The sequence below is a fragment of the Leptopilina boulardi genome, unplaced genomic scaffold (genome assembly GCF_019393585.1).
Source record: "Leptopilina boulardi isolate dan_hultmark-lab unplaced genomic scaffold, ZJU_Lbou_2.1 LbouV2_330, whole genome shotgun sequence".
In the NCBI taxonomy this organism is placed as follows: domain Eukaryota; kingdom Metazoa; phylum Arthropoda; class Insecta; order Hymenoptera; family Figitidae; genus Leptopilina; species Leptopilina boulardi.
The window spans coordinates 2,743,233-2,758,670 of NW_026137897.1; the positions used below are offsets into that span (position 1 = coordinate 2,743,233).

At 27.4% G+C, this 15,438-nt stretch overlaps 1 protein-coding gene across 2 annotated transcripts in view; it reads left to right on the plus strand.

Annotated features, from left to right (window-relative positions):
• The first annotated feature begins 6,141 nt into the window (after positions 1-6,141).
• The window catches only part of LOC127285106 (rac GTPase-activating protein 1-like), a 30,745-nt gene continuing 21,448 nt past the window's right edge, over positions 6,142-15,438 (plus strand). Inside the window, exons 1-7 of one of the 2 annotated variants that reach the window (XM_051310920.1) lie at positions 6,142-6,345; positions 7,090-7,122; positions 7,248-7,474; positions 7,565-7,856; positions 8,093-8,185; positions 9,249-9,315; positions 9,703-9,815. In XM_051310920.1, coding sequence (XP_051166877.1) covers positions 6,286-6,345; positions 7,090-7,122; positions 7,248-7,474; positions 7,565-7,856; positions 8,093-8,185; positions 9,249-9,315; positions 9,703-9,707 — 777 coding nt within the window. In that variant the 5' untranslated portion in view covers positions 6,142-6,285 and the 3' untranslated portion in view covers positions 9,708-9,815. Of the gene's footprint in view, positions 6,346-7,089; positions 7,123-7,247; positions 7,475-7,564; positions 7,857-8,092; positions 8,186-9,248; positions 9,316-9,702; positions 9,816-15,438 lie in introns of those variants that run through there. The other variant, XM_051310921.1, reaches the window with a different exon arrangement.

Consider the following 15,438-nt stretch of genomic DNA (forward strand, 5'->3'; position numbering starts at 1 on the left):
TTTTACTCAAATTTGCTTCAAATTTATTACTAGAGGGTTTTCGCCGGAGTCGCTAATTACGAATCTGAAGTTAGATTTTAAAAATTCAAAATGGGGGATCCAATATGGCGGACAATTTTTTGAAAATTGGTTATTTTTAGAAATTTTCTTAAATATTGATAGATTTTTATGAAAATTTGTTACTTAGGAGTTTTTGGAACCAATAACAGCCATATAAAATCCGCCATTTTTAATTATGAAAATCCGACTTTAGATTCGTAATCATCGACCTCTAAAACTCCCAGATAACATAAGTTTAAAGCGACTTGCATTCGATTTTTAAAAAGTCATCCGCCATATAGGGTCAGACATTTTGAATTTTTAAAATTTGACTTCAGATTCGTGATTAGCGACCCCGAAAACCCTCTAGTAACAAAGTTCAAGTAAATCTGATGAATTAAAAAAAAATTGTCCGCCATATTGGATCCGCCATTTTGAATTTTTAAAATCTGACTTCATATTCGTAATCAGCGACCCCGAAAACCCCCAAGTTATAGAAATTCCAAGTAAATTTGAGCAATTTAATCCATAATGGTTAAAATTCGCAAACATATTTAAAATGAACTCAGAGGGTTGATTCCGTATTTTTTCCATTATATACACATCTCACTTTTTTACTTCACAATTTTCACTTCCCAATTTGCAGTATTTACATTCCACTTCCAACAAATGGGAAATTGCAAAATGTGGGATATGTAAGAAGTAAAAAAGTGGGATGTGAAATGTATAAAAAATAAATGTGTGAAGTAAAAAGTGGAAAATGTGAAATTAGTAGGAAATTTAAAGTATATATATAGGAGCTGACATATTAAAAATCTTCCTAATACGCGTAAAAGAAGATGAACAAAAGGAGAAAAGAAGGAATTTATTCAAGAAGACGTTAGAGAGAACATGGCACCTGCAGTTCATTATGGGTGGTCGATCAATTCGACCCTCTTTTCAAAAACTATGGAATCACACAGATATATGTGTATTCAAGTAGTGTAAGTTTCGACCGTTGAAAATCCACCCTGTGTCAGGGAAGCGAACGGTCGCCGTCAGGTGCTTCTTCCTGAACAAGTGCAGACGGCACAAGTACTTTCGACTTAATGACATGTTACAGGCACACACACACACACACACAAATCTTTTTCGTTTTTCTTGCGCGAAGCTGCAGGTGGCATATTAGATCGATAATGATTTCAAATTCGATTATTATTAAAATAAAGTAAGTTGAGTAACCTCAACAAAAATTGTTTTCATATAGTTTACAAGAATATATGTAAATGATACGCCCAACAATTGGACAACGTTTTTTGCATATTTTTTTAAAATACTCTTTTTAAAAAGAACCCCCTAAAATCTAAGGGTTAATTTGACCAAAACACCCCCGTTTCACCTAAAATCAATAAATACTCACTTTTTCTACCTTAAGAAAAAGTTTTCAACCATTTAAATTAAAATCCCAAGGTGGCGAAATATAGGGCCTTATACGGGCCCTCCTTCTTTCACTAATTCAATCAGTAAACTTTATTCTAACTGATGTTTTAGTTTTTTTTTTGGGAATATATTCTATATGGTGGAAAATTATTAAAAATTTTTCGAATTATAACCGGAATTGTAACCACAAACCCAACCGGAATAATGAGTTAGAAAAGGACAAACAATATGTCTATCCTTCTCTAACTCATTCTTCCGATTGCGTTTGCGATTAAGATTCCGATTACATTTCTATTCTGCTCAGACCTTAATACATAAATTAAAAATTTAAACGGGATTCTCAAAGGATGAAATAATATCTTGAAATTTGTAAAAGAGGGATAGAGAGAAAGAGCTACAATCGGCACGCGCTAACACTCTTCTCTTCCTCTCGCTCAGATCCTTCGCCGCAGGATCTCGATGCGTACTTCTTGGATCTAGTGGAAGCATTTACAATAAATAAATATTTTACAACTGTACATTGCAGTAAAGTAAATTATGCAAAATAAGTGGAACAATAATATAAAGTGATTTTCAAAAAAATAAACATTAGGTAATTTAGATTATTTTGTAAAATTCATGTTTTTCTTGTTCTATAATTTCAAAATTCGACTTTTGTTCAATAATCATCGAGATATTTCGATACTTTTTCATATGTGCTTTTCATGCACTGTCTTTTTTAATAATGATGATGATGATAAAAAAAAAATTTAGGATATATGAGTATTCGTTGTCACGGATCAGACACACACCCTATTTTAAAACGTAAATATAGACCGGTATACGGCAAATTGAAAAACATTAATTTAACTCAAATTAGTGATGTGTGCATTCAAGTGGGTAATCGTTCGGAAAAGATGAAAAACGAAAATCTCATCAAAAATACATATTCAAAACAAATGAAATGCACACGAAGAAAAATGGAAAAACGAATAAAGTATAACTTTTGCTACTTAAATATAGGAAATAGTAAAATTTACTATACTTCCGGAATAATTTTTTATTATTTCAGAAGTAAATTTTACTATTTCTGGAGTAAAAATTGCCAGAAATGCGCATAAACTATGCGGACAATTCCTGTATTACTTTTAAAGTGTAGAGTACAAAGTTATATACTTTATTCGTTTTTCCATTTTTCTTCGTGTATATTTTTTTTCTCTTTTCTTTTATAAAACGAGATATTTTTTAATGTATCCCGCAGAAAACACGTAACTTTGCAACAAGTTTTCGATCAAGCTTGCTATGAAAGATATATTGACAACCCCAACAGCACTGAAACTTTCCTAAAAATTTAATATTGAAATATTCGAAATATTTAATTGCAATGTTTAGTGAAAATTGTGTAAAGATTTAAATGTCCCGATTAAATAAATGTTTAGCGCGAAACTTTCCGAAACTTCCTGAAATTTTCAGGAAAGTTTTACACTATAAACATTTAGTTAATCGGGACATTTAAATCTTTACACAAATTTTCACTAAACATTGTATAATTAAATATTCCGAACATTTCAAATAAATTTTTAGGAAATCTTTAGGAATGTTTCGATGCTGTGGGGGAAGTTTACTCAGCAAACTTCTTGCAAATGCAGAGTATATAGGTATTATAACAACTGAATTAATTGTCATGGTAACCGTTGTTATGGAAACAGTTGCTATGAAAACATAACTACTACAGAAAGGGTTGTCATGGTAACGGTTGCTATGGCAACAACTACTATTGAAACGGTTGCTATGGAAACGTGTTTTATTCACTTGGAAGAGGCTTTGGTTTTCAAAAATGATATTTTACTTTTCATTACGTAAAATCGTATCAAACTATATATAAATTCTTCTGTAATGGGAATTTATCAGAATAATTTAAACTGAAATATATAATTGTTACATAACTGTTAGAAAACAGTTGAAACGTGCGTTTATGTTACACACACATATATATATATATTAAAACTGCATATCTTGCGATATTATAACTTTGATAAAAATTCCTTTATAATTTAGTTTTCGCCACGCGCAAAATAAGATCAATAAATCTAAAGACTTTTTTTGAGACTTGCGCTTAGTAACAATATCGAAACACCTTTTATGCATGCGTGGATTCCTCTTCTCCACGCGCGTATATATACCATCGTCTTCACATTCACCTGCTGCTATTCGAAGATCAGCTGCCTCAACCGCCACCTTGGCAGCACCTTGCCCACCAATGTCGTCCTACTTCTTCTTAAACATTTTCTGTCTTCCCTCTTCCACCAGTCGGTGCACATCAGCTCTTCCTCTTATTTCTTTTTTCTCTTTTGTTGTATATATATATATACCCTATCAATCTATATATTACGTGCCACGAATCCCTGTATGTATTTTTCAAACTTATAGATTATAAAGAAAAAAAAAAAGAAGATAAATTTTCTTAAATTAAGACGCGCATATGTTTCCCGCGCTTCAACTTGAATATGTAATGTATATTTGGTAACAATATATTTTCAATTAAAATACAAAGCAATACTTCAGACAACAAAAGAAATTTTCTCAACATTTTCTTAAGTTGATCTATACAATCTTCGAAATAATCACCTGCGCGCAGTTTTAGAATGTATTAGATATTTTATTTTAAATATGTCAGTTTTATATATATTTCTTGTGCTATAAATCATTAACTGATATTTTAAAAAAACATGTCTAATAAATTAAAAATTTTCAAATATTCCCGCGTTGAGCGAAAATGTGTGCGCCCAAAAACTTAGTTCGCTCAACGCCACATAGGGGAGGACGAATATCATTCATTCTCGCAGTTGAAGTGCCACTGGATTTGTATATATAAGAAGTTAACTAAAAATTCTATTTTAGACTATTTTGTTATTTTAATTAAATTATTAAAAATAAAATAATAAATAAAATAAAAAAATAAAATTTTTTTTTCAATAATTAATTTTAATTATTAAATTTTTTTAATATTGGCTAATTATTGTCTGCCAATAATGGTTAGTAGGCAAAAATATTATTGCGGCAACTCTAATTACGAATCCGATGTCAGTTTACAAAAATTCAATATGGCGGCTTTATTATTTTAATTCATCAGATTCGCTTGAAAATCGTTACTCGGGGGTTTTCGAGGTCGCTGCTTATAAATCTAAAATCAGATTTACAAAATTCAAAATGGCGGACATATTTTTTAAATTCATCGGTTTCACTTGGAACTCGTGACTCGGAGGCTTTCGAGGTCGCTGATTACAAATCTGTTACCAGATTTTAAAAAATTAAAATAGCGAAAATTTATTTTAATATATATGTATAGAATTTAAAAAGTAACTTCAATTTCGTTATCAACTATACCCAAAAACCTCTGATTCACGAGTTTCAAGGGGAATCAGACATATTTTTCCTTTTTCTGTCAGCCATATTGGATCCGCCATTTTGAATTTTTGAATTTTAAGGTCAAATTCAAATTCAGCGACCCAAAAAACCCCATTATATCAAATTTCATAAAAATCGGTACAAATTTTAAAATCATGTCCGCCATTTTGGATCGGCCATATTTTTAATTTTGAAATTTTAAAATCAAATTTTCAGTAACCCCTAAAACCCTTATATACCCAATTCGATAAAAAATAATCCAACATTGATGAACTAGACAACACGATTCCGTCTAAATAAAAGAAGAAAGATAAAAATGAAAACCATAGTCCGCAGGGTGGCATCGCGAGGTGCAACGGAGGTAATTCGTAAGAGAATGAGAAGAAACCAGTTGAATCACCTGCAATGCACCTGCTGTGCAGGGTGAAGCATTAGTCATTTCTTGGAATATACCATTTCAAGAGGTCTTCTGTGATCTCGTATATATATATTGTAAGTAAATATAAAAAATTATTATAAATCATTTCAATGAGAATTCTCTTAAATAATTCATTATGGTCTTCTGTAAAAGAGAAATCACTCTAAAAAATATATTTAGATTTAAAAAATTATTTTTCTTTTACTTTTCTTTTAAAATTGGCTAGAATCATTTCTACATTTTACAACAGAAACAAGATTTGTCAGTAATATGGAATGAAGTCAAAATTCAAAATGGTGGATCCAATATGGCAGACGATTAAAAATATTTTTTTTTAATTTTCTCGTAACTTGCGGTACCTAGGGGTTTTCGGGGTCGCTAATTACAAATCAGAAGTCAGATTTTGAAAATTCCAAACGGCGGACCCAATATAACGGAAATTTTTTCAAAAAAATTTTTTTTGAATTTTTTTCAATCTGACATCAGTTTTGTTATCAGCGATCCCGAAAACACCTACATACCGCAAGTTACGAGAAAATTCAAAAAATAAATTTTTAATTTGTCCGCCATATTGGATCCGCAATTTTGAATTTTGACTTTATCTTCGTAATCTTGCGACAAGCTTGCACCGCAAACTTAAATGTTATCTGGGATAATATAATAATAATCTATGTCTGATAAATTAATTCTTAATTTACTGAAATTATTTTCTATTTTTTTAAACGATTTTATTGCTTTAAAATTTTTAGTTAGAAAAAAATATTTTTTTTTATTGTCTTAAAAGAAAGAGATAATATTTTTTTATAGAGCGCAACTGTCCATTAAAAGAAAATAATATAAAAAGAAATTAAATTTAATCAGTATAACACTAAAAAGTATTGCTTATATTGCAAATAGTTGCAGAATTGTGGGTGCCCTTGCAATAGTAATATAGAAGCGAGATTTACATATTTATTTTAAAATTATATATATTTTAATCCCAAAGGTTTAAATATTGTGATTTTGAAATCTTCAACTTTCGTATGAAAATGATTTCTGTAACAAAATTTTTGCTTCTATTTGTCTTTACCTTCATCATTTTAGTAAGTTTTGTTAAACAAGTATTCTAAATATAAATAAAGTCATTTTTAAATTATTTTTAAATAATATATATTTTAAATGTTTGAAATTAAAAAATTTTCTGGAGAAAATAATTTTTCACTATATAAAAAATGAAAATTATTAAATTATTTTTAGAAATAATATATTGTAAACAGCCTATTCAACTTGATTTTCTTTATTTTATTTGTTATGCATGAAGCTTACTGATAATAAGTTTTACTCTCTAACGTTTCACCTAGAATTATCAATTATATATATATATATAAAGTATACATTTGAGGTAAATTTAAAGAATTAATGGAAGTTAAAAAATCAAAAATTCACATTTTGGCAATAAAATTTTGCTTTCTCCACGAGGAAACAAATTTTTTTTGCTGATCGTAAAGAGGAAGCAAAATGTTCATGTAATGAACATCTGAATTTACAACTTGTATTTTTTGCATTTATAGTTTGAAAATTTTTAATGTGCATTTTTTTAATATATTAATTTTTTATTATGTATTTATGTGTTTGATATTATATTTCCTTTATCTCAAAAAAAACCCCCGAGTAACAAGTTTGAAGTCAATTTCATGTTTTTTAATTTAAATTAATTTATTAATCAAGAAATTATAAAAAGATATTTTTTTAAATGAACTATTTTATAATTTTTTGTGTTAAATAAAAATTAATTTCTAAACGTTGATGATAAACGTTGTAATTGATAATCAAATATTATGTTTTAGAAAATAACTAACGGTTATGAATCATATAAGTTCGTAAGTTGCAAAAATTAATACATATTTAAATTAAGCAAAAAATAATACTAAATCCGTAACTTAATTTAACAAAAAAAGAATTTATTTTTTGATTGTCTACAAATTTATAAAACAATTTCAATTAGGGTACAATCGAGGATCACACCAATGGCATGACTACTATGGTACCTTATTTTGTGAGAAACTGCATAAAAGAAGTGGAAAAACGTGGAATGAAAGAAGAAGGATTGTATATGACAAACGGCAATTTAAAGACGATTAAAATATTGCTAAAATTACGTTTTAAGAATAATGTAGATTTATCGGATTTTGATATTCATGATATTATCGGAGCACTTAAAACATATCTTCGGTAAAGTTATAATTAATAAATTTAGTAAATATCTCATTTAATTTATTATTTCGAAAAAGATTTAAAAAAATATAATTAATACTAATACAGAACACTGTATGGACGAGTAATTAATAAACACGATGGACAGTCTTTATTATTCTATAATGAATTACCATCAGCTATTAAGGAATTGAAGTTGAAAAATTTAATTTCCCAAAAGTTAAAACAACCAAATCGTGATACTCTCGCTTTTTTGATTTTACATTTGCAAAAGGTAATTGAAACACCAGAAAATAAACTGAAAAGCTCACATCTGGCTTCAATTTTTGGTCAAACTTTATTCAGTAATGTTAACTTAAAGGATAAGAGAATTTCAATAATATCTCCTAAGAGAATTAAGGTAAATAAATATTCAATTTTTTTATTTTAAATAATATATAGAAATATGTAGACCTCGAAAAAAATATTTATTAGACATTTAAAAAATTAAAAAGTCGCTTCTTTAAAATTAAAAAAAAATTATCAGTTTTAAATAAATTTTGGTTTATTTCAAAAAATAATTCTTAACATCTTCACCACAGGGATTTTTAAACAAATGCACCGTTTATATATATATATATATATATTATTTTGTAGGTCGTTGAAGAATTGTTAAAATTTCCATCCAGTTTCTGGACACAGTTATTGGGTAAAAATTCTCCTAAAGCTTCTCCCTCGGCTTCTCCAATAGTAAGTTTATAAAAAATCTACTATAGGAGTATACATAACGTGTATCCTTAATTGAAATTAATTGCAAATTTATTAATTAAAATTTTATTTGTTTATCATACATATTTTATCACATTTTTTATATTATCTGAAAAAATTATGACAAAATCGATGAATAGAAATTAATAATAAAATAATTAAAAACTTAGTTCTCCTAGCATTAAATTCAATTCAATTTTTTTATGAAAATATTAATTAAAAATATTCTGAAATTTAATTATTATTTAAAAATTTGTTCATAATTTTCAGCCATTAAATTTTATAAAAATATAATTATTAAAAATTTCCTGAAATTCAATTAGGTCAAAAAAAAAATCTTACTCTAATTTTTCCAAAATTCGCATTTATTTTTCCATAACTTTTATTTAAAAATTTCTCATAAATTTGAAATTTTTCATTCTTATCAGATCTTCTATTTTACATTTTGACAATCTGACATCACATTTGTAATCAGCGACCCAAAAAATTACCAGATACCAAGTTTTATGAAATATTATTAATTTTTTAAAAAATTTTGAGTGTCATATTGGATCCGCCATTTAGAATTTTCAAAATCTGACTTCTGATTCATAATCAGCGACCCCAAAAACCCCTAGATACCAAGTTTTATAAAAAATTAATAACTTTTTAAAATTTTGATCGCCATATTGGATCCGCAATTTTGAATTTTGAAAATCTAACATCAGATTCACAATCAGCGACCCCGTAAACTGTCAGATATCAAGTTTTATAAAATATTAATAATTTTTAAAAGTTATCTTGTCACTTTTTATTTTCAGGGTTTTTTTCACCCCTAGAAATCACAATTCGACTTGATCTAGCAAAACGAACAGATACGGGTATTTTTTTTTGCTCCTAATTTCCGAAAATGTTTTTTTTTTTTTTTGTGGGTCAAAAATCGTGTCGGACGGTGAAATATTTTAAATAAAATTTCTTTAAAGTTTTTTTTATGAAACATTTTTATTAAGCAATAATAAAATTTATTAAATTTTTAATAACATTCAATATATTTTCTCTTTTTTAGAATAGTGATTTAGAAGATTCAGAAGAAACAAAAGAGTCGTATAATTCAGATGAATCTTCTACATACGGTAAAAACTGTTTAATATTTTTAACGTACATATATAGAATGTATAAAGAGGCATATTTTATGAAAAAAAAAATTACAAAAAAATTTAAAGTTATTGAATTGTCTTCATATTATTTTCATGGTAGATTGAAGGTTTTTTTTTTGTATTTCTCTCAAAATTTAATCATGAATAGAGGGCATAAAATGTAATTTAAAAATAGATCTGCAAGTTTTGTGTAAAATATTTTTAAAAATTAGTTTCTTTACATTTTCTCGCAAATTTATTTTGTTGTCCTATTTAAATATTTTTGTATAGACTGTTAGGAAAAAAAGTTGATGAACATAATGTAATTTAATACACTTAATATTAAAATAAAATTTACTTTAATTTTAATTTCTTATTTTTTAGAATGAAGAAAGAATGCGAAGCTTAATAAAGCAACATTTATAAATAAATGTATAAATAAGATTTTGTTCTTATTAATAAAAAAATTATAATTACATTAAAGTTTTTATGTGAAAGACACATGCTTTTAATTACCCGTACCTCATTCTGAAATATATATATATATATGTAAATTATAATATATCACAGAAAAAACCTATAGTCTTATTTTTGTTGCAAATCAAAATGAGCAAATACTAAACGACATAGACATTTTTATTGCACATCAAAATGAGCCGCCTACACGACTCATTCTGATGTGAGTTCAGATTTTTTCTGGTGTAAATGAAAATATAACTTATTAATAAGATGATATTATCTATTGCTTTCGATTATTATTATTATTATTATATATTTATATTCAAATCCACGAGGCTACTAACAATTATGCAGATGTTCGAATTCGAAAATTTAAATTTAAAAAATTACTGACAAATCGTAAATTTCTTTAATGCACTTTGGAAATTTAATTATTTATATATCTTCTTTGTTTCAACTTACTGACAAAATTTTTTTAAAAAAATTTTCTAAGAGCCTTGAATTGCAGGCAAAAGTTGTTTTCCAAGACGTTCAGGTCTCAAGAAGTTATAGCGATGGTTAACAGGTGTGTAGCAGGTGCACCCAAGCACCAGCGCATCCAAGAGTTTTGACTGAAAAGTTTCACATCCACCTGAAGGTCCCACGCAAACAGAAGAACGACTTTTAACCGTCACTCCCAAGGACCTACCCTTCGTCTCACACCCCACAAACGAACTTGCGAAAAACGTGAGGCTCATATTTGATTAGCGTCGCTTTCCCAAAAAACCGTATTTTTCCAGTTATTAGCCACCGGCGCTCTACAAAGTCGATAGTATACTTAAAGTATATATGTAATATATGGCACACTACTGACAACGCCGATAGTTGCGGCGTTGTAGTAAATTTATAAAAATTTTTTACAATTCTTAACAGATTTTAAATTTTTTTTAAAATAAATCAGCGATAAATTCTTAGGAAAATTGTCAGTTTTGATTTTTTGAATTATTTATTTATAACAATTAAAAATAAATAAATATAGGTAGTGTAAAAAATTTCAATTTTTGTAAAAAATAAAATTTTTTAAATCCAAAATGGCGACAGAACCAGGAAATAAAAACTTACTAATGATTTTTTTTTAATTTTGAATTTTTAAAATATATGTCAATAACACCGCATCGGAGATCGTTTTAGTGGCAAAAAGGGCGGAGAAATAAAATAAAAAAAAAGAATCGGGCTTCCTTAAAGTCGTTCCCATGTCTCTTCCTATGGGGCTTTTCGTTGTCACTGCTTCCCATGGTCTTTCTAAACATTAACTTCCTTAAGGAGAACAGATGGTCTATTAATTTGATGGTGCATCGGCACTCCACTGACTTCCCCACGGTTGATACGCATGCACAATCACTTGTTGCCCTTCTTTATCGTTATTTTCTTTCGAATAACACTTGTTCTTCAACCAGTTGCACCCTAATAAAGAGTCTTAAGATTTAAATACACACTGCATTAACCGAGATTTCAAAACCTTAACGAATAACAATATATACATATTGGAAACTTTCTGTTTTCTTGTAGATCAAATTTATATATATACCGTAAATGGGATCATCTCATACAATGTTTTGATTCGATATATATGGTATTAAATTGACATTGGAATCATATTTTTTAGAAATGATCCGGAAATTATCACGGAGAAAAAAGTTTGCTAGCTAACTCTTAGCTATTTAAGCTAATTTTAAGGGATAAAATGAATATAGTATTTGAATAAGTATATATACAGTAATTGGAATATTCGAAATAGTATTCCAAACGGTATTGAAAGTATACAGAGTATACCAAACAGTATTCTAAGTTGTATACAACATCTCCAAAGTAAACCTGAAGGGCTCCCGTAATATTCGAAACGCATATGACAGTATACTGAGTAAACTAAGCTGAGTCTTCAAATGGATATTCTTAGTTTCCTAAGTATACCAAAGTATTCAGAGTAATCTCGAAGGTCTCCAGAAATTGATTAAAAATATGAAAATCTTCCGGAGTAAATAAAATGAATACTGCAGTCTCTGAATTTTTGGCTACATAATTGGTGATACAACACATAGATAAATAAAAAATTAGAATGGCACTAATAAATAAAATAATACATAATAAACTGAGATTTACGGTATTTTATTTAAATTTTAGTATTATATTTTGAGTAAGAACTATTAAACATAACTGATAACAAGAAGAAAGATTTTTTATTAATACTGCAAAATATTTTTACTCTAAAGCAGAGATTAGAGTATTTTTTTGTTTTTAAAGGTTTGACACATCTGATTTGCATTAGGATGACGAGTCAAGGGTTTCTCGACGCAAGAGGTCCTATTTTATGAGTTTTTCGGTACCTGTTTTTTTCTTATAGATTTATTTAGATAGAAAATATGTGAATTTTGAAGATGCAAAGAGACGAAGGAAATGTTTTTAAATGTTTAGTATTTTTTTGAAAATTTTCCTAAGGCAGACCTTCAAGTTTTCAGTTGCTTTCTAGCATTTGCCAGGAACGAAGGGGAACCTACAGTCTGTAATTAATGAGTTAAAGTGAATAATTTATTGAGAATTTATTTATTAATTATTATTTTAATGTAATATTTAAAGTTTTTTATTAAACGAAATAATTTGAAGTGTAAGATAATTCTTTAACTAAAAGAATCCTGCACTAAATGATACAAAATGCATTAATGACAAATTACCCATCGAATGGTACGAAATCATATGCTGAAAAAATTATAAGGAAACAAGTAAGTTTTTCATATATTTTTTATTTACTTAACCAGAAATTTATATTTTATTAAATATCATAATATAATATTATAAATGGTAACCTTTTATTCACTGTCAATTGTAATAGTTTATTTAATAAATTATTGTATAAAAAATTATAACAAAAATATTTTAAAACAAAAATAATTTAATAACATATTAAAATATTTAAATATATCATTAAAGAATACAACTTAAAGTTGACATTTTCAGGTACGGAATTATGAGTTTTGTAAAGGATATACCACATTACTTAATCGCTTCAAATATTTAATTCAGATAATTATTTTTTTTTTATTTTTATCTATTTATTTATTTAACTTGTATAGTAGTTAATTAAGTATTACATATTATGTATAATTATGTTATTTAAGAAAAAAATTTTGTGTATATTTGTGTTTATATGTATCAAAAAATATTCAATGTATAAATTAATTATCAATGAATATTATTTATTTTGATTTATATTTATTATTAAGAAGAATTTTTGTCTATATGACAATGCAACTTCTATTAGACACTATTAGAACTCTATGGTTATGGAGTTCATTACAAGATAATTTAGAAAAATTCATATAATATCCCAATGTATACAAATGGTATACTCTCCTCTCTATGTGGTAGATCTTAGTATACCATCAGTTTACTTTAGCAACTTTTCTCAAAGTATTCCACAGTCTACCTTTTGGCACGGAGGAATACTTATTCGAATACTATGTGACTCAAGTTTACTTTTGGAATATCTACATTTTTCAACCCGGGATATGGATTGCAATTTTATTAGCTATTTCTGCTAACTTGGATGATGTTAGTTATGGCAGCTAATGCCGTGTAACACAATTCTGATTGTTGTTAGTGCAAATGTATTTTGTTTTATTGACAATACAAATTTATCATTTTCAGCTTGTTGAATTAGGAAAAACATATGGATTAGATGGATTGTATTCTAATTGTATTAGATATTTCTGCTAACTGATGTTAGCTGGATGCTATTATATATTAGCATTCAAGTAATTTTTTTATAATTCAACAAATTATTTTTCTGTAATAAATAACATATATTTGATAAGGTACTTGATTGAGAAAAGGGTAATTATTTATAATGAAAACATAGTTTTATTATTTGGTTCCTCATTTTTGGAATTCTTTTATGTAACTCAGAAAAAAGATTTCTTTGAATCAAAGAAATCAATTTCTTTGAATCAAAGAAATCAATTTCTTTAACAAAGTTTTCTTTGACACAAAGAAAATTTATTTGTATGAAACAAATTATCTTTGAGTCAAAAAAAAAATTATCTTCGTTTCAAAGAAATTTTCTATTTAATTTAAATAAATGTTTTTTTTACCTCTTATATAGCAATGCTAGAATTTCTATGATTTAATGCACAAATTTCTTTAATTCAAAAAAAAAATTTCTTTGAATGAAAGAAATTTTCTTTGAAACTATAAAAAACTTTTTCTTTGTTTCAAAGAAAATTTTATGCACACTTTATGAATAAAATGTAAAGAACTTCAGTGGAGTCTACTGTGACTGAGCGTATGATCGGACACAGGCTTCAGAGGCTGCTACCTCTGCTGGGGGCGACTCACTCATTTTTCTTTTTATGGTTCTCTTTCTCCGTCTGTCTCTCTTTCTTCTCCCGACTCTTTTTGTGTTACATTAGAGGGACTATACATTTGGAGCCGATGCTGATGATGCTTATAAGAAATTTGGAATGTGCTCGATGTATGTGTTAACACGCGAGGGCAGATGTGTGAGCAGAAAGTGGGAACAACAGGTGGATATATATACGCAACGGATTTTAAACATCTCTGATATATGCAAACACTTTCAAATATTATTTATAAAATTTAAAAAAAAAAAACTACACTATACCGATTAGAGTTGCACAACCACCACTTTTTTTCAAGTATATGGAAAAAGATCTAAAAACCAAAAATTCATTAGAACTAAAATCGATTTCATTATGAAAACAATTAAAAAATAAAGAAATATACCCCCAGAAAATAGATTTCTTTGATTTAATGAAACCAATTTCTGTGACTTGTTTCCTTTCATTTAAAATAAAATTTTCTTTGAAACAAAAAAAGCTTCTTATTTTCGTATAGAAAATTTCTTTAAATGAAAGATATTTGTACATTAAATCAAAGAAATTGATTTTTTTTGAATCAAAGAAATCTTTTTTCTATAGGTGTAACGATCCTTAAAAGATAAGAAAATTCTGAGAAAGAATAAGACCTGAAAGAAATGATTTTGCTATTTTTAGATATTTTTAAAACTGTCATTTATCTCGATGTATCATAAAAATGTGAATTTACTTCTAAAATAATAAACGCTTTTTAATATTCTTAGGCTTATTTTAAAGATGATTTTTCAAAGAACGATTATTAAAAAATTAAACGGAGAAAATATTTTAAGTTGAGAGCAAGATTGTTAAAAAGTTGTTTTAGAATTTTTAAATAATAGTTCGTTCTCTTATCAATAGATAAAAGAAGTCTTCATTAAGTATATATATATGAAATAAGATGTGATAAATATTGCCTCTTCAAATGCAAAAAATACAAAGCATCGCAATTTTTTAGAAAGTAGTTTAGGTAATCTCATATATATATATTTTTTACCATGTGATTGTAAAACCGCACCTTTCAAGATGCTATTCAGCAGCGGATTCTGAATAAGAATCCCAAAGGAAAGGAGGATATATATATGTAATCTTCCCTGCCATTGTACTGATGCCAGCCAGTTTCTTCTAAACCTTTTTTCATCAGGCTTTGCTAAGACTTTTTCCATTTTTTAACCCTATATACTATGGCACCAAAACATATTACATTGAACAAGGCTGTCAGCAGTATATGACCCAATGATATATAGTTTCAGACGCG